The 24,223-nt window shown below is 31.6% G+C and overlaps 1 protein-coding gene and 2 long non-coding RNA genes across 3 annotated transcripts; all 3 read right to left on the reverse strand.

Annotated features, from left to right (window-relative positions):
- Positions 1 to 1,470: 1,470 nt before the first annotated feature.
- Positions 1,471 to 24,199, reverse strand: LOC143084849 (MIT domain-containing protein 1-like). Its single transcript, XM_076260903.1, has 7 exons — positions 24,091 to 24,199; positions 18,529 to 18,736; positions 13,323 to 13,424; positions 12,832 to 12,968; positions 10,369 to 10,455; positions 2,559 to 2,677; positions 1,471 to 1,680 (listed from the first exon to the last, which is right to left on the reverse strand). Exons 2-7 carry the CDS (start codon positions 18,668 to 18,670, stop codon positions 1,509 to 1,511), a joined length of 759 nt encoding a protein of 252 aa, XP_076117018.1. The 5' UTR covers positions 18,671 to 18,736; positions 24,091 to 24,199; the 3' UTR covers positions 1,471 to 1,508.
- LOC143084852 (uncharacterized) lies at positions 7,730 to 9,976 on the reverse strand. Its single transcript, XR_012981188.1, has 2 exons — positions 8,592 to 9,976; positions 7,730 to 8,152 (listed from the first exon to the last, which is right to left on the reverse strand). It is a non-coding gene; the product is annotated as an uncharacterized LOC143084852 (long non-coding RNA).
- LOC143084851 (uncharacterized) lies at positions 13,483 to 17,498 on the reverse strand. The gene is made up of 2 exons (XR_012981187.1): positions 16,550 to 17,498; positions 13,483 to 16,506 (listed from the first exon to the last, which is right to left on the reverse strand). It is a non-coding gene; the product is annotated as an uncharacterized LOC143084851 (long non-coding RNA).
- Positions 24,200 to 24,223: the final 24 nt, after the last annotated feature.

Genomic DNA, 24,223 nt, shown 5'->3' on the forward strand with positions numbered 1-24,223 from the left:
TGATGCAAAAAAAAATAATGGTCGTATAAAAACAATAAAAATAATTCATCATAAACTATTATATAAACAATCTTGTAAAGATAAGGTGGAAGTACAATCCCATGTAGTACATGAGGTAAATGCTACAAAATGTAACTGGTGGAAGATTAATACATGTACATGTAAAAAGTAGCTGCATTAAATACCTGATATATATCATTTTAAAAATTGATTACTTATATTATAAAAGTAAATGATCTGAAAAAATTTCTGAAGATTTTCACCCCACTACATGTAGATCTTCATGAAATAATGGCAATGAAACAGGCAAAATGTAAAAATAACTGAATATTAAAGTCTTGTTAAGTTTCAATGTTTTTTTATTCTTTATGCTAGGAAATGTCCAAACTAAGACCTTCTTGTTAACATTAAAGTATTATGAATTTGTCCATGCCTTTTTCAATTAAATGCACAGTGAAATAAACAGCAATTATTTGCTCATGCTGTGAAAGTTTTCAGTGTGATATTTGGTATGGAAAAATTTCCCCCTCCCCCTCTACCATTGTGCTTTTTTCAGTCTTTTTAATGTGTTAAATGATATAAATGAACAAAATTATATTTCATCTTAAAAAATTCACGTATAAAAGGTTAAAAATTTAACTTTTAAGTTTCAGTTAATTAGGATTTGCATTTCACAGGATAAAACTTCTAAAGAATTTAAAAAGAGAAACATGTTCACTAAATTAAATTGTATTCCATATCAGTCTTAACCATCTACTTCTAAATAGTATTTAAACATAAAATACCTGAATTAAGATATTTCAAATGTAGGAGAATATTAATGTTACTAATATATTTATATTATATATTCTAACATGACGTCCTTTAAACGCTTTGAGTACACACCCGTGGTAAAATATGAATATATTGCATTGGCTGTTCTGATCGTACTCCCACGTCATATGTTTTTTAATGAATGAAGTACCCGACGTCATAGAATGATGACGTTATAATTTAAGCATTTTACGGGAAAATACACGGTTTTGATACCGAAAATCATCACAACAAGGAAGCGTAAACAAACGATGCTAAAATGTGGTATAAGCCCATTTTTTTTAGAAGACATATAAGTAAGTTATCATTAAAATTCATCCAAATCTATCTTAATAAGTTTTGTGAATAGTTTGAGCATGTCACTTATTCTGTTTGCTCCGTTCTTTTACGCCAATCTAAAAGTGCGTTAATTTATGGGAACGGCAAATAATGGACTCCACCTAGAGCGCTTCGATCCAAAAAAGTTGCTGTATTTGTCCTATTAGAATCGAAATAATTTATGGGGGCTTGAATATATCTAGATTTTACCACGGGTTGTCCCTTTATGCCGATATTTTACCCCTCGCTATCGCTCAGGGTAAAATATTTGTCATAAAGGGCCAACCCGTGGTAAAATAACGATATATTCAAGCCCCCATGAATTATTTCTTAATTAACCTTCAGTAAGAAATACCTTAATTATGATCTAACATTTGTCATGATGTATCATCTTTAGTTTTATTTATGGATTTAGTATGAAATATATCTACAGTAGTTTTATGACAAGGTCGTAGGTCAAGGTCAATGGATCCTATAGAGAATTTATTGTCTGAAGCTTTATATATATCTAATCCTCTTCCTATCTTTACGATCCATCCAGTGTTAAACCTAAAATAGAAGACTACATGTTAAACATATAAATCAATTTTTGCTGAAATATTTTTTTCTTTGATTATAATAAAAAGATAAAAGTTCATAAAATCATGGAGAATAACTAAGATGAATGAAAATTCAATCATGGATGAACTTTCACCAGAACTAAACCAAAAATGATGAAAATTATTTCATTTCCTAATTTTGTTGTAAGAAATAGTGGACAGTGTCAGACTGATATTTGGAAGCTCTGGAATATAGCATAAACTTTGAGATAGACTCCATATGCAGGATTGTTACTTTGGATAAAATAGTGGTAAGTTTTTCTACTACGAGTCCAACATTGCAGTCATTTAAAACTGCTTTACGTATTAAGCAAGTCTAATATGAGCACCCATTTAACTTGATAAAACTTTGTTCTTCCTTTTAAATTGAAAATTAAGTTAATTTATTTTTTAAATAGCATAAGCATTTGCTGAAAAGTAATTTTGCAGTCAATCATCCAATAAGTGTAATCTCCCATTAGTCAATGTTAAGTGTCTCCAACTATCTGTACAAGTGATAAATACTCATTAGAATAATATTGCATTAAAACTGTAACAAGGAGGACAATTTAGGTTACAATAAAAGAGGGATTAAGCAGTTACAGTTGATTAATTTTAACGGAAAACAAGAATGGGCGAAACAGAACATCAAAACTACATTTTGACTTCTCCTATGAATTAAACCGATATTATTTTAAAGATGACAGGTCAATTGGCTAAGATTATTTGACGATGATCATAGCTATATATATAGATAACCAGTGATAGCAGTATTCCTGTAAAAAACAGGTAATGAAGATCCTTTATTCATCCATATGAACTGTATCCCTCACTCAGTTTACTACCTACCTTATCTCCCTGTCATGTAGAGAATCGTGAAAGGACCAGTTGAATTCTATTTCATGATTGTGTAAACTTTTCTTTAGTTGGTTCAGTTTCTGCTGTTGTTGCATTTGAGCATCAGGATACTAAAAAATATATTTTGTTAGTTTGGCAAGATGTACATTGATACACACAAAACTTCCTGAAATATCACATCTACTTATTGAGAGTTCATTATCTTTTGTATCTATTGAGAGAAAATGAGAGGTTTAGCTACCTATAAAACCAGGTTTAATCCACCATTTTCTACATCCGAAAATGCATTTTCCAAGTCATGAATATGACTGTTGTAATCCATTCGTTTGATCTATTGATTTTGCCATTTGATAAGGGACTTTCTGTTTTAAATTTTCCTCAGAGTTTATAATTTTTGTTGTTTTATTTTCTTGTATGTCAAATATTTTATACTAACATCTTTTCACTAACGGACACTACAGTAATTACTTCATTTGTACTTCAATTTACTTTTATACGCTAAGTGAAATTTGAGAAGAAAATAAGAATCAAAGCGCGAAAGCGCTGTAAAGGCAGTTAATTACAGATTGTGTGTATTTCTAGTCCAGTTATATCATTATCTTCCATAGAACAGAGGTGGTTTGTAGTAATTAAGATTTAGAGTTCTCTTGTACCTAGTTCACCTATATCTATAGTCTACTGTTTACAGTATATTTTCTGTACCTCGCCATGAAATGCATTTTTAAGACATAAGAACTTTCCCTTTTTAATGTAAATAAAACTATTTTTAATTATTGATTATATACACATATTCAATTACTCCTATCCTATGAAAAATAATTTTCAAAGATTGACTAGTCTCCGTACTGTGTGTATTACTAGAACATCAAGTAACATAATGGTAAATGTACATAGTAACATATTATATCAACTCTTTTGAAGACAGAACTTTTTTTAAATTCTCCCTCCAAGCAAAATTATTTTTCAGTATAAACATGATAAAGTAATCTACCGGTATTAATGACCTAGAGACTCACAAGAGCCTGTGTCGCTCACCTTGGACGGTCTATGTGCATACTAAACAATGGACACATATAAAATGACAAAATTGTGTTTTTGGTGATGGGGATGTGTTTGTAGATCTTTCTTTACTGAACATTCTTGGTGCTACAATTATCTCTATCTATAATAAACATGGCCCAGTATTTACAATTGAAAATATTTTTTAAAAATTAGCAAAAAATACAAAAATTTATGAAAATTGTTAAAAATTGACTATAAAGGACAATAACTCTTAAAGGGGTCAACTTACAATTTTGGTCATGTTGACTTATTTGTAGATCTTACTTTGCAGAACATTAGTGCTGTTTACAGTTTATCTCTATCTATAATAATATTTAAGATAATAACCAAACTCTGCAAAATTTCCTTCAAATTACTAATTTGGGGGCAGCAATCCATCAACGGGTTGTCAGATTTGTCTGAAAATTCCTGGGCAGATATAGATCTTCACTCAAGAGACAATTTCACCCTATGTCAGATTTGCTCTAAAGGCTTTGGTTTCAGAGTTATAAGCCAAAATCTACATTTTACCCGTATGTTCTATTTTAGCCATGGTGGTCATCTTGGTTGGTTGACCGGTTCAAACCACACATTTTTTAAATTAGATACCGCAATGATGATTTTGGCTAAGTTTGGTTAAATTTGGCACAGTAGTTTCAGAGAAGATTTTTGGTAAAAGTTTAAGGACAACGAAATCAAGTGATGAGTCAGGTCAGGTGAGCTAAAAAGGAGTTTTTAATCAAGGTAGCAATGACATCTGGCCTCACGGTCATAAAACTTTCGAGCATGATTTTTGTACTCAGACTCAAAAATCAACCAATTAAATTGCTGGATTTCATGTTTTGAGCATGATTTTTGTGCTCCGAGCACTGAGCAAAGTTTTATGCCTTCAAGGCCTGGTGGCCATAATAGCTGTCTCATTAGCATTTTAACCACTTCCCATATTTGCTTTTAAGACAATAGAAGAAAATTATTCAATGCAAAAACAAAACTTACTTGTAAATAATTACATTAGATGTATATTTCATTATAATACTTTATTTTGATTGGCTAACGGCACATCACTTGTTATTCCGTAAGCAATTGCATCACTCAATAAAACTTTTTATTCATGATAGCACGTGGTCCCACAATAAAGTGCACAGGTGAATAATATACAAAATTTATAAAATTCGTTTTTTCATGATCATAGCTAAAGAATGTAATTATAAGTATTGAATGCTTCTTTTTGTAACTTTATAGGGTTGTAAAAGCGTTGACCGTGCGCACATTTTTAGTATGAAGCGCGGAAAAATGTACTTCGGTCAACGCTTTTACACCCCCAATAAAGGAGTAGGTCCGGTAAGGGCCGATTTCGGCCTCAAATTTCAAGTTCATCTAACGAAAGATTTTGGACATTTTTTAAACACTTAAGTGTCTATTTCAATTGATTCAATCATTTTTTGGGAAAGATTTTAACTGATTTAGTCATTAAAAACGCTCCAATTCAAGCTTAAATATGAAAAATCCATCAAATATGCCAATCAAAGAGCAGAATGCTCTGAGGGATACGATTGCCATATAGTTTTCATTGACACATGTATAGCAGTTCTGCCAACTTTTCATTAAGCAAATTCGTGAGATTTGGCCAAAATAGAAAAGATCAAAGAGGAAAAAATTGATCCAAGGATACTGCTGCTAAAAAGCATGAACATGCGTGAGTCTCAGGCATTTTTGGCAGCCCTGGCCTTGATAGTCCAAATAATTATGACGTCTTGAAAGGCTATTATATTTTTTTTTCTTCAAAGTAAGGTACAGCTGAATAGTGTTATTTTCAAAACTAATTCAACTGCACATGTAAAGGTAATATAAATTTGAATAGTCACTCAACTTTAAAAATATAGCTAATCCCGGATACAAGTGTACGAGCAATGTACTTATTGTGTTTTATTTGTGTGCTATCAATCCCAAGTTTACTTTCCACAGCAGTCACTGAGAGAGAGAGAGAAGGTATTTCACTTCATAGTTCGAGATTACTCTGATGTCCGACGGCTGATTTGCCAGACAAGCTAGGACCGTGGGGGACTTTTATGCTAGTATACTTAAATTTCAAACTTAAATAGTCCCAGTCCCATATATTATATCAAGTATTATTGGATGCCGAATTGAATTTTAAATAAATGCCGATTTGACTAGATGCCGATTTAACCAGGTGCCGATTTGACTTTTTCTATGGGTGCCGATTTGACTTGTACCCAGTAATCTCGGACTATTCACTTCGTATCTTATCACCGTTAATTCTAGGAGGAACCCCATTTCCCAGTCCCATATATTATATCAAATATTATTGGATGCCGAATTGACTTTTAAATAGGTGCCGATTTGACTAGATGCCGATTTAACCAAGTGCCGATTTGACTTTTTCTATGGGTGCTGATTTGACTTGTACCAGAGACATATATACACATGTGTATATATGTCTCTGCTTGTACCCAGTAATCTCGGACTATTCACTTCGTATCTTATCACCGTTAATTCTAGGAGGAATCCCATTTCTAACTCTTTAATTATTAATTTCCTTTGGGTCAGTGGGCATGAATCCTTCTGTACACACTCCTCTGTTTAAATTGAGATCGTTCTTAATATAATACGACGTTTAACGACATCTAACGAGTTAGTTTTTTCTTGACCCGATTTTGACGGGAAATACTTCTGAAAGGGAGACAACTCGAAACGATAATATGGAAGACTCCATTTCGGCTAAAGGGGTGTTATAGGTAAAACTTCATTGATTTTAATTTAAATGATGCATATGATTTTAAATTATGCAACAACAATATTAAACCCTCAATAGCAGGCAGACATAGAAAGAATCCAATCAGTTTCAAATTAATTAATAAGCGGGGAATCCAGAACAACCACTCAATCTGATACCCCTTGATATCAAGAAAACTATATGCATGCGCATTAATACATAAACAAACCCGCGACTTGCGATTTGGAACAAGAACGTTTATTTAATTTATGATATGATAAATGAGTCTCAATTTCTTTATGAGAGTACAGTATCAGTTTCATAACGATAAAATATAGAAAACTTCACTTCAGTTCTTATGACAGAAATAGAATTATCGGAATTCAAAGAACTCTCGCATTTATCAAAACTGGGGAATTCCCTCTGACGTGTTTCTAAATTTATAAAAACACTAAATATAAATACTGCTTAATTCTGATTTTCCGTGTTGTTAAAAACACGCATATAAGTCAAGGGAAAAATCAAACATGAAGATTATGAGAAGAACATTACAGGAAAGTTGAGTTATGTTCAATCCTTTTGCTTGTTTTTACCTTTTAAAGCAAGACAATCATAAGAATCTGAGATGTTGCTGAATGTTTAGAATAAAACAGTTGACGTGAGGGAATGAGCCCTGAGTCAACGGTAAAAGTCTACAGATTGCTTAAAAGCAATCGTATCCCAAAAAAACGTCACTTTTCAGATGGTTTTTGTCAAAAATGAAAGTGGCCGCATCCGTGTTCATCCTCAACCTTTATATATGTTATGTATTATCACCAAATACAACTTACATTTCAATATTATGAATGAACACGAATGCGGCCACTTTCAGTTAAGACGGAAACCGTCTAAAATTTAACTAAAATGCTAAAATTGTGAAGATTTCAGTAATTTAGCATGATTTAATGATGCTAGTACCCGATATATGTACATTGTATTGTAAAAAACCGCCCATATCTATGTAGCAGAAGCATTCTTCTTTCCAGTAATTATCTAATATATTTCATTTTCACAATTTTGTAAAACTGCTATATTTTGGGGCCAAAAAGGGGTCTTACTGAACCTACTCCTTTACAAAAAGAAGCATTCAATTCTTAAATATGAAATTCTCTTTACAGTATGAGTTTTTCTCATTGTTGGAGATTGTACAGTAGTACCTGTAACTGCTTACACCCATTTCTTATTCCCTTTAGTTTGATAAACTCACAGAATATCATATATTTACATTGTGCCACATCTCCTTATTTTTATATGCATTACAATAACATGAACAATTGTAATCTATATATCAAAGCAAAATGAATTTCAAAACTTTCATTCATGCTTCCTTTGGCAAAATACAAGTTAGTTCTCAAATGACACAATATATGTTTATTTATATAAAAATGAAATTTAGTTTTCGACTTTTAACAGGTATAAAAAATGCACAGCTGTGTCATGATTTGTGAAATCTGTGCTGAAAACATATGCATTGATGGTGTTTGAGTAATTCCATCTGTGAAGCTCAACATTAGCTCGTCAGTTGGTGGTAGACAGTTATAAATCTTTCCTGCAGGATGAATGTCTGTTCAGGAAAACCAATTTCACAAATCAAAACTTTTCCTAGATTTCTCCTACAATATTCATCCAGTTTAGTTCTTTTGGTTTAGCGGGACACTGTCCTGATTTTTAATTTTGCAAACCATTCAGTCTCTTGCTTACAAATGGTCACGCGGCATGAAAATAGAATGGGAATGGCAGTAGACAAGTCTCTTTAAAGTGGGTTTGTGCCCTGAAAAAAGTTTTATAACATTAGCTTTTTTGAAACTTGTGAAAGACTTGTGCAACACACATACCTAAATAACTATAACATAGGTGGAGAGCATCATTCATGTCAATGTTTTGTTCCTGTTTACATTGTCATTGATATTTTTCAAGAAAGCCAGAGGCATAGCTCATGAATTCTTGTCATTACAACCTAAATTAACATAATTACTGCCAAAATAATTTTCAGTATAATATATCTCTTGTAGGAAAACCATACAATTGTAGTAATAAACAAAAAATGTCAAACCGATGATATTGAATCGTAATCCCAAAAATTATGACGTCTTGAATTCACCCCCTTTTTATTCTAAAACGATAATTGCGGTTGCAAACATACTTTGGTTTACTTGCATGGCGATTATATAAATAACAGTATATATTTCTTAAAGAAAATAAAGTTTTACCATGAATAGTTTCCTGAACGTAGTCGTTTTCAGTAAAATGTGCCTTGCAAACAACAGCTGATTGATATGGGCTCTACGAATGCATCGCACGTGACAATCTACGTTTGAGCCATGGCGTTGATCCAACTTTTCCTTCTTATTAAGTCATTTAGAAATGCATGTCCTCCTCTTAAATGACACTCAGTTACACACAAACAAGGACTAGGCATCGTTAATAGTGTGTGGTTGTTTTGCAGTGCAAAACCGGAAGTAAAGGACGGAACTGAATGGTCTCACTAATAAGAGACAAGAAGAATTTTAGAGACAAACAGCGACAAGAAGATTAATTTAGTGACGAAGCGACAATAACTAACAAGGGACAAGCGAATCGTAATTCTCTCACGAGGCTATTCTCATTTGTTGTGATAGGGTGAAGCTACACCTATCAAATATGTCCCTATGAAAAAGAAGAATTTCACTGTTAGAAAGGAAATGATATTGGATGGTTTTGATTCAATAAATTCTTTAAAAGGAAATTGTTTTTTTTGTGTTTTGATGGCCAATTTTTAGCGTGTGCATAAAACATATTTTTTTTTTTATATCTAATAAAACTAGACAATCCCTTTCTTCTTAATAAAAACATGTTTTTATCTATCAATGTACGTACAGTAATACAATTTTTTTTTTATAATAGCCCTATAATAAAAAATAATGCATGTTTTTTTTTAATGTCTATTGGGAATAAGTTGTTGTAATGAAGTTTTTTTTTATTTAAGTATAGTCCCTATATAGTCTTTTTGACGCTTCTTCTCGCTAAATTAATTGTATAGTCGCTTCTTATCCCTATATTAATTTTTATTGTCGCGACTTATCACTTTTTGACGCTTCTTGTCTTTAATTAGTGGAACCCTATTCAGGAACGATAATTTCATACTTTACATAAATGAGACCGAAATAACTATAACGTCATAGGGCTTCACGTACAGAAATACTTTAAATTGTATATAATGCAATATAATTCACGGTCAGTCGACTTTTAATTGTAATATCATGTTATATCAACGAGTGAAATGATTTTAATATATCTTTACATCGCAAATAGTTCTCGAAATTGAACGGACCTCTTTCCACACGGAATTCTAATAATGATAGTTTGTAATCAGATTGACTGCTTATAATGCAAAAGACACATTAATAAACAGATTTTTAAAACGAACAATACACACTGATCGTTTCTTTATTTCCCAATGTAAATGAAGGGAACAAAAACCATTTCATACCACTAAAAGTAGAGGAGAAATTTAAACATTTCCGGATCTATTTCTTGCAAAATGACCCCCAGCAAAGATTTGAGTAAGAAAAGATGAACCTCATGACTTGAAAGTCAGGCCTTAAAGCACTGCCTTTAAAAACATATTACTGTAAATTCAGAAATTATTGCAATGTGTTTATTTTTGCGAAAAATGTAAAAGATTTCTCATATAAAAAATTAAAACTTGTATTTTGAATTTTCTTAAATGAATCAAACAGGATTTTTCTGAATATCAATGAATATTGCAAAAATTAAAATTTTAGTCTCAAATGATAAAATCGCAATAATAAATGCACGCAATAATTTCTGAATTACAGCATTTCATTTTGATTCTCATATCCAGTAACTGTCAACATTATCATATGAAAACCAAATACAAAGTGCCTCCATTTACTAACACAATCTTAAATAATTTAAATATGATTTAATGTGTTCAAATTTCTTGTATAAACAGTAAAGTAAAAAGTAAATGTATTATGAACCTACCTCGTCTCTGCCGGTCAGTAATCTTATCTCCTTTACTGGACACTGACTTTTTACAACAACTTCACAAAATCTCAGCAAATTACATATCTGAAAAAAAACCAACATTTCATTGCCCTTTATTGATAATGTAACTGTTGGCAATAAACTTATGAATTCATATAATGTCTTGAAGATCCTGTGAGAATTAGATGTTCATGTTTATTGTACTAAACCCAATCTGAAGGATAGTTTTAAACATCCTGAATGAAATATCTAAACAAAAACTGAATTTATTTTTGAAACATGGCTAGCCAATGTCTAGCTGCAAGTTTTACATATATATTCAAATGAAAGCACATTAACTTGATATGAGTATGAAAATATCATATGAGTAAGAAACCTGCTTTGTACAAGACCCACATAGTGACCAAGATTTTAAACATGCTTTTAATTTAGCTAATAAATTGTTAATTTCTGTGTCTTTTGGTCATTTGTGAAGAGTTGTCTCTTGTCAATCATACCACATTATCTTTTTTTAAGGTTTCCAGGGTTAAACTGGTCAAACTACCATGACACACTATTTTTACTTGACCTTGTGAGACCGTCATGAATAGTCAATGTCGTTAAACACCCCCTAGAGCTAGAAGTACTTTAAAATTACCAGTCTTTGTGCTCTTACTCTTGACCTTGTGAGACCGTCATGAGTAGTCAATGTCGTTAAACACCCCCTAGAGCTAGAAGTACTTTAAAATTACCAGTCTTTGTGCTCTTACTCTTAAATGCTATTTGTCAAGCAGCAAGCAGAAAATTAAGTTTGAAGAACTCAACAAAAAAACTACTGCGAGACAACTTGAGAAGAATTAAAGTAAGACCGACCTATAATATTTATAATCAATCTATAATCTTATTTTAATTTATTTAATTTAAAGGCCTTCTTTTACTTTAGGGGTTTCAACCAATAAAGGGATATACTACACTATTCTTAACCCCAAACCTTACCCTAACCCATACATAAACCTAACACTAGCCCTAACCATAAAACCTAAACCTTAACTAAAACATCGCCTAACCTAACCATAACCATGAATGAACATTAAATCTCAAGTATAGGGACCCTTAAAGTAAAAGAAGGCCATTTATATGGCACAAATTAAGAAACATTGGAAAATCTGTGATAGAAAATTGTCAGATTATGAAAGATTATAATACTAGTAACAAGGAGTTTGATATGCACCCAACAACCTTTAACAATGAGTAAAACCCCTATCAGGTTTAATTACATTGACATTTATAACTTTACTTGATGATGTGCTCTAATGTAGGGATCTTCTATTTCTATTAATGACTTACTTGATGATGTGCTGTGATCTAAGGATCTTCTATTTCTATTAATAACTTACTTGATGATGTGCTCTAATGTAGGGATCTTCTATTTTTATTAATAACTTACTTGATGATGTGCTGTGATCTAAGGATCTTCTATTTCTATTAATAACTTACTTGATGATGTGCTGTGATCTAAGGATCTTCTATTTCTATTAATAACTTACTTGATGATGAAGTGCTCTGATGTAAGGATCTTCTATTTCTATTAATAACTTACTTGATGATGGTGTGCTGTGATGTAAGGATCTTCTATTTCTATTAATAACTTACTTGATGATGGTGTGCTGTGATCTAAGGATCTTCTATTTCTATTAATAACTTACTTGATGATGTGCTGTGATCTAAGGATCTTCTATTTCTATTAATAACTTACTTGATGATGAAGTGCTCTGATGTAAGGATCTTCTATTTCTATTAATAACTTACTTGATGATGGTGTGCTGTGATGTAAGGATCTTCTATTTCTATTAATAACTTACTTGATGATGGTGTGCTGTGATCTAAGGATCTTCTATTTCTATTAATAACTTACTTGATGATGAAGTGCTCTGATGTAAGGATCTTCTATTTCTATTAATAACTTACTTGATGATGGTGTGCTGTGATCTAAGGATCTTCTATTTCTATTAATAACTTACTTGATGATGAAGTGCTCTGATGTAAGGATCTTCTATTTTCTATTAACAACTTACTTGATGGTGTGCTCTGATGTAAAGATCTTCTATTTCTATTAATAACTTACTTGATGATAAAGTGCTCTGATGTAAGGATATTCTATTTCTATTAATAACTTACTTGATGATGTGCTCTAATGTAAGGATATTCTATTTCTATTAATAACTTACTTGATGATGTGCTCTAATGTAGGGATCTTCTATTTCTATTAATAACTTACTTGATGGTGTGCTCTGATGTAAAGATCTTCTATTTCTATTAATAACTTACTTGATGGTGAGCTCTGATGTTAGGATCTTTTATTTATATTAATAACTTACTTGATGGTGTGCTGTGATGTAACGATCTTCTATATCTATTAATAACTTACTTGATGATAAAGTGCTCTGATGTAAGGATCCTCTATTTCTATTAATAACTTACTTGATGGTGAGCTCTAATGTAGGGATCTTCTATTTCTATTTCTGTCAAAAATTCTGTCATGAAACGTGAAAATAATTTCTCCATTCCAAACCCTGTAGCATTGTCATCTATCTGGATCTGTTCATGGGATCCTCCAGCTATATAAAAATTGGAAAACTAATATTTATTAATACAGTATTGGTTTTGCTCATTGCTAAAAACCATTCCTTCATTTACAAATGAACAAGGAAAATGAGGTTAAAGTCAGATGAACCCTGACAGACAACATCACATGTACAACACTAGATAGTAATTCATACGTCTCACATTCATTTTTTAGCATATCAGCATATATAATAATCTTTTCAGCAAATCTAAATGAATATGTTTTTTTACATAGTACCATGAGTTCTGGCAAACATAAATGGCAAATCACAATCAAATGGCATATTGGTTGCATAATTAATTCCAGTATATAATTATAGATTTTATCAATTTTTACTTCAATTTACCATTTTTTGTTTCTATAACGAATGATTTGAGTTGCTCTGCCCTGTCCATATATTCTGATATTTTCTTCCTGTATCTTTCCTTCTTACTTTGGTCACTTGTAGCTGTAATATAATGCAAAGTCTGTATTAATTCTTATGTTTTATGTGACGAAGTCATTAATAGGATAAATATATTTTATTACGTAATTACAAAGTCAAGAATGTTTCTAAAGTTCAAATGTTCACAACTGTCTTTAAAGTTAAATTGTTCGAATGTTCAGTATCTCACACGGGCACGTGATCGTATAGTATAACTGTTCGTTCATGTTAGAGTACTTCGGATAGTAAGCACATTAGTTCCATGCAGCCTACCCACAAGGGGGAGACCTTGGCGGAATCTCCGGTACCAATCTCTTGTACCAAGCTGTCCTCCTTCAAGTCCAAAGCTGGATCTTATATAGTCCAGTTGTCCATAAACATTGGCCCATAGCTAATGGCCGGTTACGTATTCGTCTGGATGTTAAATAATTCTAGTCTATGGTTAATTGTCAAACCCTGAAGGATACATGTTATTTCATAGTAACCTTGGTCATTTATTGGCTTCAGGCTATATATGTCTATAATATGCACACGGATTGTTATTAATGTCTAAAGGTTATATATTCGTTTCGGATTTGTCGTATTAATAACTTCCTGATGATTAATGAATGGTACATAAAACAGATCGTTATTAAATGTCCAAAGCGTACATGATTGTCATTGAATTGTTTATTTCCTTTTTAATAAATTTCCTAATTAATACTCCTTGATAATTAATTAATGTTACCAATTGTGTAACATTATTCCTTCCCTCGCAATAAGAACGAAAGTTCGGAAAATACGATAATCCTTCTTCATTTATGCTATTGTAAATCCAGTAGTTCCATTGTTAAGTTTTTTGGTAACCATCACCACATATATAGTTCATAAAATTCGGCAAGTCCAACATTTGAATATATTTACACATAGTTCATTTGAAAATAGTTCGATATACATAGTTCATGTTTTATTTCCGTCACCATCAAAGTATAAAGTTCATCAACTGCTGGAAAGGGCGCACATCTTTGTACAAGTGTCGTCATCATCATCTCCATTACGTAGTATTTGACGCATCTAGCTATTTGGTTCGTCCTTCTTAAGAGGCTGTTAACATCGGCATTCGGTTAAGTTTTGTCCTTGACCAATGGCGCGGAGGAAGACATCTCTCTGTTATCAGTAGCATCTATTCCAACCAATTGCGAAGACACCATTTGTTTTTACCCAATTGTTCGTGGCATTAGAACCAGAACTCACAACATTCTTTTTGGCTAACCAAGATATATTCTGAATTAATTAACAGTACAAAAATATGGCTATTCCAATGAAGATCGCACCTAAACCCCACTGATAAACTTATCTCAATTGGAAAAAACTAAAAATTGTTTACTTCCCCTTATTTCTTTTTTTATTTCATTTTTTTTTTAATTCATCTATCAGATTATTGATAGTTCGTTCATTCGCCTTGAGTTCGCAGGATTATCTGAGCCTAGCAATATTTTGTAAAACAATTTCTATATATAAATCAATACCTTTTTTTTTTTTTTTTTTATCGAATTATCCGTTAAAACAAAAAAAAAATAATAAAAGAGGGAATCTGTCGTATACAACTTCTACAAGTTTAAAAATCCTACATAATAAAAACAAAAATATGTGTATTTACACAAGACGTAAAAAAATTCATTAATTTACAATAAAAAAAATTCAATTCGATCATGTTATATAACCCCTACACCTACATGTACATGATACCTATAACAAACAAAATATAATATACTAAAAATTATATGTGTTTCTTTTTTCCCAATTGTAATACTTTTACAGTTTGAAATTGTGTTTCATTAATTAATCTTAACGTTAAATATAGACCACAAATTTATCTCCTTACTCTAAAAAAAAAACGTTTAAGATTCCATTAATAGAATTTTAACTACCTCTTGCGCAATTTGTTACTGACTCTACATTTCATATTTGACAACAAAAACACCTTATTGCGAAAAAAAAATGTCGTTCTCTGTAATGTATTACATTTTTCTTAAATTAGTATATAATTTCCTTATACTATTTCCTTTCTTTTTTATATATCTATTTTTCATTTGTTTTAAAATTTCAAACCTACTGCCTATCCCTTTTATACATTTCAATAAAACAATTAAAAAAAAATCTATGCCTACTTATGAACTAAACACATCGTTAAGATTCTTTTCTTTTTTTCTTTTTTTTTTTTTACACCTTAATTAATTATTTCTTTATTCTTATTTTAATTTCTGATAATAATCCTCATAATTGTTTACTTTTACTTTTCAATTTTAATTTTATTTGAATGCTAGTTTTCCTTTAATATCAAATATCTATTTCACTTAAGATTTGTCATTAAGTTCTGAAGTTCATATGTCTCTTTTTTCTTTACAAATATCAGTCTTCTACAACATTACTAGTAAATCCCTAAGGGCAAACATATCCATGTTTTTCTTTAATGTGCTACTTTATGAAGATACTTCTCTTAATCTATTAACAATATGTAAATATGGCGTAATCTAACACCATAAAAAAAAACTTGCACCATTTAATAACTTAACATCACTTATGTTAATCATCCGAAGAAGGGTTTGGAATCTAAAATTATAGACTATTTGTTTTCTCTAAACAAATGTGTGTAAACACTACCCAACTGCGAAACCATCACCCAATGGCTCTAACACGCAAACAATGTATCCTCAAAGTACCCTTAACTTCATCTACCAAAGGTTCTAAATCAACCTTAATTTACACCGGTGCACTACTAAATTTACGTAAAACATATGTTTTCCAGAATAATTGAATGTATCTTCAAAAAAATAACCCATAATATGATCAAAACAAAAAAAAAAAAAAAATACCTCCAAAAAATGATATTGTATCAAGACATATTTACTTGTTTTTTTTTTACATATTACTCTAAACGAAAAACTAGCTTCTTCAAACTTAAAAAAAAATATATTTTTTAAGAATCATATTATATAATTTATCCTATCTATTAAATAACAGCCGATAAAAATTACACTTAAAAAATAACCTTGTTCTCTAATAAAAAAAAAATGTGTATAATATTCATAGTTTTTTAATCGACCTATAATACCTTAAAATATACCTAATAAAAACAATTTGTTCCTACCACAACTCGTGACATATACCTAATAAAAACAATTTGTTCCTACCACAACTCGTGACAAAACTTCTGATTTTAAGCATTTTAAAAATACGGCCTGACTTCCTTTAACATTAAAAACTTTACTGAATATGTGTGCCATCCCTTGAAAAGCCATTTCTATTTGTTGTACTGACATAGAAATATCTTGATTGTCCATTAAGAAAAATGAAAGTAACTGAGTTCTTACCTTTTATATTCCTTCGCGTTATTTTAGACAATCCAAGTCGATCGTGGTCAAACGGCATCAAATCGTGACTTATGTGACGAAGTCATTAATAGGATAAATATATTTTATTACGTAATTACAAAGTCAAGAATGTTTCTAAAGTTCAAATGTTCACAACTGTCTTTAAAGTTAAATTGTTCGAATGTTCAGTATCTCACACGGGCACGTGATCGTATAGTATAACTGTTCGTTCATGTTAGAGTACTTCGGATAGTAAGCACATTAGTTCCATGCAGCCTACCCACAAGGGGGAGACCTTGGCGGAATCTCCGGTACCAATCTCTTGTACCAAGCTGTCCTCCTTCAAGTCCAAAGCTGGATCTTATATAGTCCAGTTGTCCATAAACATTGGCCCATAGCTAATGGCCGGTTACGTATTCGTCTGGATGTTAAATAATTCTAGTCTATGGTTAATTGTCAAACCCTGAAGGATACATGTTATTTCATAGTAACCTTGGTCATTTATTGGCTTCAGGCTATATATGTCTATAATATGCACACGGATTGTTATTAATGTCTAAAGGTTATATATTCGTTTCGGATTTGTCGTATTAATAACTTCCTGATGATTAATGAATGGTACATAAAACAGATCGTTATTAAATGTCCAAAGCGTACATGATTGTCATTGAATTGTTTATTTCCTTTTTAATAAATTTCCTAATTAATACTCCTTGATAATTAATTAATGTTACCAATTGTGTAACATTATAACCTTCAGTCAATCTGTAAAACAACAAGCTTTATTTTCTGTTTAATCTCTCTAGATCCTAGTGCATAAGAAAGAAAGTCATAACAAACTGACAGAAATACAGAAACACATTTACTAGTGTAGAGCTTACCAATCTAAAATAAATGATTTTACCCTAGATATGTTTTTAGTGGAGTTCCAGATCCTCAATCTTTTAGTTGTCTGTAGGTTAGTCATGATAACTAGTTTTAAAATAAAAGAAGTGTGAGTCTGAGTCAGATAGGAATGCCATGGTTCAAGCTTTGCAATTTTCCAAGTAATAAAGGGGTAAAACTCTAGAACAATAAATGACCCACTAGTGTTGATTCTTACCTTGTGTATAACTTTCATAAACTGTTTAAGAGAACAAATAACAATGAATAAAGTTAAGTGTGTTGAAACAAAAATGTGACAGCAAAAGGACAGTCAAGAATAAAACTTTACAGCCCCTTCACCTAGTCATTGTTAGTGCTACAGGCATACAATTCTAAATGTTTAAGGGATATCAATCTAGTTCCAAAATAATCTTAACTGTGCCAGTAAATGAAGCACATTTGTATTACTGCTGTTCGTCTTTGTAACAGTTATTCTATGAACTTTTCTCTTTTCAGTCCTTTATTATTTGACCTATGCCTGTTTTTCTTTCACTTAAATGTATTTTGTTTGTATGTTTTGTGTTATCTCCCTTGTTTCTTATTTATCTGGTGAAATGATTACTTTAAACACACAATGAAACCAACTGCCAATTGCAAGCCTATTACCATATACATGACATATATATCCTATTAACATTTAGATCTACAGAGCTAATAAATGCCTTACTGAAAACCCACCTAATTAGAAACCCTATAGACATGTTAGACTTACATATGGCTGCTGTCTTCAGTACTATAACATCCGTTCTAATATCACATCTTCTTATATGTAACACTATACATATATATATCCTTACCTAAATGACATCTAGCTGTGTCCATTTTTACACCTGAACACTATATATCCTTACCTTTTAACACCTGTAACAGTAAATTAATGCCCTCTTGGTAGCACACTAGTGATTCGTCAAACCGTCGAGCTGTATCCATTTCCACAGCTCTCTTTAGGACACTGATAGCTGAGGCTTCTACCCCTGTTACCACATCAGCCATTTGATATTTACTGTGACATCTTCATTTTATATAATACTCAGGTTGATACATTTTTCTGAAAACTACCTAAAATGAGAAAACTAAAGTTTATTAACATACTTAATAGAATCATGATAATAGTGCTGATGAGATAATGAGATCTCCTGTTTAAAATAATTGATAATAGCTATAGCTGAAGCTATATACAATGTACCTATAAATGTTTCTGGAAATTCAAAAAGTTTGGAAAGATCTCCTTTGTTGTTATGCATTGACACTAGCCAAAGCAAGTTTTCTATCATATCTAATAAAGTGAAACAGATTTTATGTGAAAAATTAGATGTTATTGGGGTAAGATCTATATCTTGTTTTAAGTCCTATTTGACAAGCAGAAAACAGAATGTGGGTATAAATAGGGTAACTTCTTTATATCACATGTGGTGTCCCTTAAAGGGGCTTATTTGATCCACGATTGTTTAATATCCATGTCAATGTTGCTCCAACTAGCATGACTAGCAATGACTTGGATTGTTAAGTTTTGATATATATATACATGTATGTATATGCAGATGATCAAGGTGATACAATGTACCTGTAATTTTATTTTCTCCGTCGCAATAGTCTGCGTCTTTAGATGGACTTTGCGGAAATCATCTTGTCGGGAGTGTATATATATCCGTCTTTGGTTTATCTCTCTGACTTATATCCAGAAAATTAGAGTCATACCATCAGTATTTAACTGACAATAAGTTGTGCTATCATTTGGGAAAGACAGAGATTATAACTTGAAACTGGTCCTGGTCTAAAACTTTGGTCCCCAATCATATTTGGGAATTGTAATTGATACCCTTACGTGGGAAAAATTTTGTTGATTATATAGGGAACTACTTGAGCATGACTGGAGCCCCCAATCCCCTAAGATCAGTCAGTGAGAATTAAAGTTATCTCATACCATTGCAAACTCATACCACTGCTAACTCGTACCACGGTAAACTTGTACCATTGCAAACTCCTACCAACTTATTTCATGTATTTAAATGATTTCAAATGGTGTTCAACATGTTTAATGAAGAATAAATATTTAAATTTCACTCATACATGTCATCATGGTCATATAAATGGTAATAAGGATATATTCATATTTTTTTTATAATGATTTGTGAAAACATTTTTATAAAACAGTTGTATTTTTGTCTGTTGTCAAGGTTTTCATTAAAATCTGGTATTAAATTTAAGAAATTATTTTCTTTATTAAAGTAAAAATTTAATGAAAACAAAATTGTATATTGTTTAAATTTTCGTTAAATTTTTGTATAAATTTAAAAAAATTCAACTTTTTTTAAAAGATTTAAACAAAAATGTTTAAAACATTTGTAAACAGGCGTGTAGCAACATGTACGCAAAAACTCAGTTGCGTACACATGATCAACGTATTTTACTTTTTTATTTTATTTAAATGGGTGCCTCGTTCAATGTGTTCCTCTTATTAAATTATAGATGTCGAGATTAAAAGTGCTTATTCTCGATGTTCAAAATAAATCGGCTTGTTCACCTTGCTTGGTAAAAATAATTTAAAAGACTCGTTTTGGAAGTTGATAAAAAGAACTGGGAAATAATTTGATTCTTTTACTTGTAGTTTACGGGACTTCAGAAGTATTTATATATATAGTTCAAGATTTCCAAACTATGATGTTATAAACAAAGATTTGTATCCAGGAATCTTTAATATACTTAACATATGTATGCATGTCTAGACAGCAACGAAAATTAGAACAATCTTTCAGTACCATGAGACAACAAGAGAAATACAATGAAAACCTTTTGTTTATCTGGGCTTGGTCTTGACATTCAGAACTAACTTTGAGAATAAAAAGCTAAAAGAAAGCTTAAGACTGCTTGTTCTCTTATAAAATAAAACATAGAGAAACGTGATTCAAACTATTTATTCATATATATTCTCAATAAAAAATTACCCTTTAACATGTTCATGATGTTTAAGGTGAACGGTTTTGGCTTAGAAATTTGGATTTTCTAATGTATAGAGGGTTGAGACTAATTAGGTAGCAATTAACATAAATGGTGGCGGCACTATAATATATATATATTGTTTTATTGCACCTAATATATAAATAAGCTCTACCCACTACACATTCATTCTCTAAAAAGAAAATCAACCATGGTTAATCCATGAGACAAGGCCTTTAAGGGAAAACTAAGCTGTAATAACAAGGCTTAGTTATTACAGGCATGTAACTTATTATATGAGAGTTAATGAGACACTTGGGAATTACTTGGAATCTTGCGCAGTGCCTCATTACAAGCTCTGTCCATCATTTCTGTCAACTATTTGAATGAATGCTTGTTGGTGAGAAACTCATTATTAAAAGGTAGTACTTGATTTCTGTAATAATGTATATATGCTTCTCTTTTATTTTTACAAATTTCTCTCATAATTATCCACTGTCACTCCTTTATTAAATATGTGTTATTGTAAATGTCTTTAATTTGTTGCCATAACCATTTATTGTCAATGCGTTAGTGCTACATGTGCTAATAAAGTTATCTTATCTTATCTTTCTTACAATAAATTGAAATGTACATTGTGATATAATACATGTATGTCTCAATGTCTGAGCAAAGGCTTTAAAGAGATGTATAAAAGCTGTATTAACACCCTTTAGTTATTGCAGTAATATATTTTCTCTCATAACATAGGTGTACTATGAACTGTTATATATCTTTGCAAAGTTTAGTAAACATAAGTTATAATATCAATAGAACTTGTGAAAAATTTAACAAAATAAAGATTCTTTATTGTCCCTGTGAAACGTCATGTAACATACATCATGATCATGTACATGTACATATGTTATCTCTGGGTTTTTTTTATTTTAGCCCACAATACAACATGTATGTTATTTTTCTCTAATAACTTATTTAACATGTTTAAGTTAAACCATGTAGACCCTTGACTGATGATAAGAGACACATATTTTATATCTACATGTACATTGTGTGGAGGTGTTATTCATATTATATTAATTCAAGCTATTACAATAAGCTTTAATACTACATGTATTACAGTTCTTAACAACATTATAATAAAATTGAGAAAGGAAATGGGGAATGTCAAAGCGACAACAACCTGACAATAGAGTAGACAACAGCCGAAGGCCACCAATGGGTCTTCAAAGTAGCAAGAACTCCCACACCCGTAAGCGCCCTTCAGCTGGCCCCTTTAAAAGTATGTATACTAGTACAGTGATAATATAATGAAGGTCATACAATTATGTTTGCTTTAAATGAATGTTAGAATCATACATATATCGCTTAATCCAGCTACACATACAGTACTTAGTAAATGTCTGTATCATTACTTTTCAAAATGAAACTAAACTTATCTTGTTCATGCAGACATCTTATCAAACGATGGTATCTATGATGAGTTTATTTAATGGTAGGAGTTTGCAGTGGTACAAGTTCTGAATGTTGCAACTTACAATGGTATTGTTACGAATTTACAGTTTAAGAAGGTTATAATATTTCTACAGTTGTGTATTTATCAAAACCTCTTTGAATTTTCCATTTGATCTCTTTATCGTTGAAAACAGCATTAAAAATCATCCCTTTATCCTTGGTTGCTATCAGACGCTTTACCTGTATAATTGTTGCTAGGGTGCTCTCTTCGAGGTCCGTGTTCGAAGTATAAATAGTGGGTAGCTAATCAGTTCAAATCGTCATTTGTACCGAAGACAGCAGACAGTAAACATCGGAAAGGAAGTAGTATATAGCAGGCAGAAGGTTTAGTTTAAGTAAAGTGAAGTGCTTGGAACCTGCGGACAGAATAGAGAATGGGCTGAGACTGTTGGTTCGGTACAGATTGTCCAAACAGGGCTGGTGCTAAGGTTTTGCGTTCCACATCTCTCACTATTGCAGTGAGTGTTTGCTGACATACCATGCCTTAGTGCTACCCTGTTGTTCCGACAGTTATAGACATGTTTATTAAATAAAGTTTTATACCTTTTAGGTTCAGTCCCGTTTTATACATTTAGGTTTCAGCCCGTTTGATAAATTTCGGTTTCAGACCAGTTCCAAATATTTAGGTTTCAGACCAGTTCCAAACATTTAGGTTTCAGACAATAGTTCCAAACCGTCAGACCAGTTTCATACATTTAGGTTTCAGACCCGTTCCATACATTTATGTTTCGGACCAGTTTCATACATTTATGTTTCAGACCAGTTTCATACATTTGTGTTTCAAACCAGTTCCATACATTTAGGTTTCAGACCCGTTCCATACATTTATGTTTCGGACCAGTTTCATACATTTATGTTTCAGACCAGTTTCATACATTTGTGGTTTAAACCAGTTCCATACATTTAGGTTTCAGACTATAGTTTCAAACAGTTGGTTTTAAACAGTATTGGACTGAAAGGGTTTTAAACAGTTTTCAATTCAACAAGTTCGGGTTAAGTTGATAGGTGTTGAAATTCGTTTTATGTAGTATAGTATTTGTTTCATATTTGATAGTGATAGTGTAAACTTTTTATTGACTCTTATACTTTTGAATTGCTTTTCAAATCCCAGGAAACTGGTACGAACCCGAGGATAAAAATATCTAAACGTCCCCGCCCGGTTACACGTTACAGTATGATTTTATGTTGGTCGATCCGAGTTGACTTTTAGCTAGTCATGCTAGTAGTATAAGTTGACGAAGTTTGTGTTTGCAATGTTACAAGTTAACTTGCTTCCTTCTGTTGGCCCCCTTTTATGAAAAGTTCTAGAATTAAGTTCCAGGTCAACCACTGAATGTTTCTATCCGCACCTTTGTGTGTTTATCAATAAACCTATATTTTTAGCAGTCAAAGATCAATTGACATCTAGATTGTTACCTTTTATTTATTCATTGTATATTTCATGTGTTTCGACTATTTATTCCAAATAATTATGACGTCTTGGAAAGCTATTTTAAATTTTTGCTTTCCTGCGATGTAAGGCGTCAAAGAAAAAAAATCTAATAGCCTTTCAAGATGTCATAATTATTTGGACTAATAAGTGGGTCTCATTGGGGTCTAAGCGTGATGCGGGATTGTCAATTTTTTGTAAGCGTGACACGTGAAAGTCATTGTGGCGTGAAAACGGGAAATGAGGTCTTGCGGGACCCGGGAAATGACAAAAAAATGAGAATTGCTTACGTACATAGTGTAAGCGGGATACGGGAATCTGACAAAACAGTAAGCGGGATCCGGGATCGGAACCCCCCAATGAGACCCCCTAATAATATTAACTTTCTTTGTTGTTGTTTTCCTCAAGTGTTATGCTTGTGAGCTTGTGTAATTTTGAAAAAAAGTATATATTCTATTGTGTGTTTCTATTACCATATTCCTTTTTCATGTATATTTTGTAAGATCTATGTTATTGAGAAAACATGATGTTTTACCTGAACTTATCTCAGCAGGCATATTTTCCAGATTGCTTCTAAAATTATAAAAAAATCCTTTAATCTGGTTACCGACTTAAAGATTTCTTTTTCTGCTCGACTCTCTACGTATTATCTATCTCAGATAACAGTC

The sequence above is a fragment of the Mytilus galloprovincialis genome, chromosome 8, assembly GCF_965363235.1.
Source record: "Mytilus galloprovincialis chromosome 8, xbMytGall1.hap1.1, whole genome shotgun sequence".
Classification (NCBI taxonomy): Eukaryota; Metazoa; Mollusca; class Bivalvia; order Mytilida; family Mytilidae; genus Mytilus; species Mytilus galloprovincialis.

Excerpts from the sequence above, each read along its gene's own strand:
- LOC143084849 (XM_076260903.1), bottom strand. The coding sequence starts at position 18,670 with ATGGCTGATGTGGTAACAGGGGTAGAAGCCTCAGCTATCAGTGTCCTA. Across the intron at positions 10,456-12,831 it reads ACATTAGAGCTCACCATCAA|ATATGTAATTTGCTGAGATT; the intron begins GTAAGTTATTAA and ends GTTTTTTTTCAG. Across the intron at positions 2,678-10,368 it reads TACTGACCGGCAGAGACGAG|TATCCTGATGCTCAAATGCA; the intron begins GTAGGTTCATAA and ends TATATTTTTTAG.